This window comes from Phalaenopsis equestris, unplaced genomic scaffold, assembly GCF_001263595.1.
Source record: "Phalaenopsis equestris unplaced genomic scaffold, ASM126359v1 Scaffold000002, whole genome shotgun sequence".
NCBI classification, from domain to species: domain Eukaryota; kingdom Viridiplantae; phylum Streptophyta; class Magnoliopsida; order Asparagales; family Orchidaceae; genus Phalaenopsis; species Phalaenopsis equestris.
The window spans coordinates 75,318,601-75,319,965 of NW_018164444.1; the positions used below are offsets into that span (position 1 = coordinate 75,318,601).

At 33.0% G+C, this 1,365-nt stretch overlaps 1 protein-coding gene across 1 annotated transcript in view; it reads right to left on the bottom strand.

Annotated features, from left to right (window-relative positions):
* The window catches only part of LOC110020153 (glyoxysomal fatty acid beta-oxidation multifunctional protein MFP-a-like), a 6,810-nt gene that overhangs the window by 504 nt on the left and 4,941 nt on the right, over positions 1 to 1,365 (bottom strand). Inside the window, exons 2-5 of the mRNA XM_020718158.1 lie at positions 1,152 to 1,326; positions 672 to 793; positions 424 to 587; positions 1 to 134 (exon numbers count right to left, since the gene is read on the bottom strand). The exon at positions 1 to 134 is cut by the window's left edge and continues 18 nt beyond it. Coding sequence (XP_020573817.1) covers positions 1 to 134; positions 424 to 587; positions 672 to 793; positions 1,152 to 1,326 — 595 coding nt within the window. The remainder of the gene's footprint in view (positions 135 to 423; positions 588 to 671; positions 794 to 1,151; positions 1,327 to 1,365) is intronic.

The window sequence follows — 1,365 nt, forward strand, 5'->3', positions numbered from 1 at the left end:
CAAATCCAGTACAATCCCCGACAACAGCGGGTGTTTTGCGTATCTTTTTCCCTACAGCTATTAGGTCCACAACAACTTGAGCAGATGTGTTATTCGTGCGCACTATCTCTAGAAGCGGCATTATATGCGCTGGGCTGAGGAAGGCAATGATATAGTTATAGAATAATATTTAGCACACAAATACTTATGTATTTAAATATCTCACACCTAAAGCACTCCAATCATTAATAGAAGATAAAAAATAGCACTATTACCACTTTTTAGTATTGAAATACACATTTTCATGCATAGGCTTAAAGTAACAAAGGGTTATGTGTGTAAATCTGAAAGTTTTGTTATCAGATATGTAAATACATAAGAATTGTGTGCTAGGTATGTAAATTTCCCTAACATTTAACAAAGCATTGAAGCAATTCCACTTACCTAAAAAAATGTGCACCCACAATTCTGTTCTGTGATTTCGTCCTTTTACCGATCAGGTTTAAATCAATGGTTGAGGTGTTGGTAGCGAGAATGCAATGCGAAGGACAATATTTTTCAAGATCAGCAAAAATTTGTTGCTTCAAGTCAACATTTTCGATAACAGCCTGTCATAAGAATCAAATGGAAGTAGACTTTTAGTTGGCTACAAAAGAACACAAAATTTTGCTAGTTCATCACAAACATATTACCTCAATGACCATGTCCACATCCCTAAATTGCTCGTAGTCAAGAACACCAGTGAGAAGAGAGAAGGTCTTCTCAAAGTTCTCGTGTGTTATTGTCCCTTTCTTGACACTACTATGCAAATTTGCTAAAAGGGAAAAGAATGATGGATTTATGAAAAAAAGAAAAAATGTTCATCCACAAGAAGATTTATGGCATATTTGGGATTACTTTTGTTTTTTGTTTTTCTTTTTCCTTTTAATTTAAAAACATGTTTCTTAAGTGCATTTTTTCATGTTTTTATTCTTTTTATTTTCAAAAACAAACTAGCTTGTTTTAAAAAACAATCAAACATCTAAAAATTGTTTTAAGTATTTTTAAAAACAACTAAGCTTATTATAACATAACAAATGTTTTATTTCATGTTAACACTAAACAACACAAAATACAAAAAAATCAAAATCAAAAGTGATCCCATACAACCCCTTAATGTCCATGAGTTCTACCTTTGACTCTGCTAATCCCAGCCTGAAGGAAGTTGTCATTTACTTCTTTAAGTATCACCTCATAATTGCTCAGTATAAGCGAAGTTGCAATCCCGGAACCCATTAATCCGCCACCAAGAATACCAACTTTACTTACATTTCTAGGCTTCAAACCCAAGTCTGAAATACCAGGAACCTAAAAACAAAATTGCCAAAATAACTTATAAGTAGGACA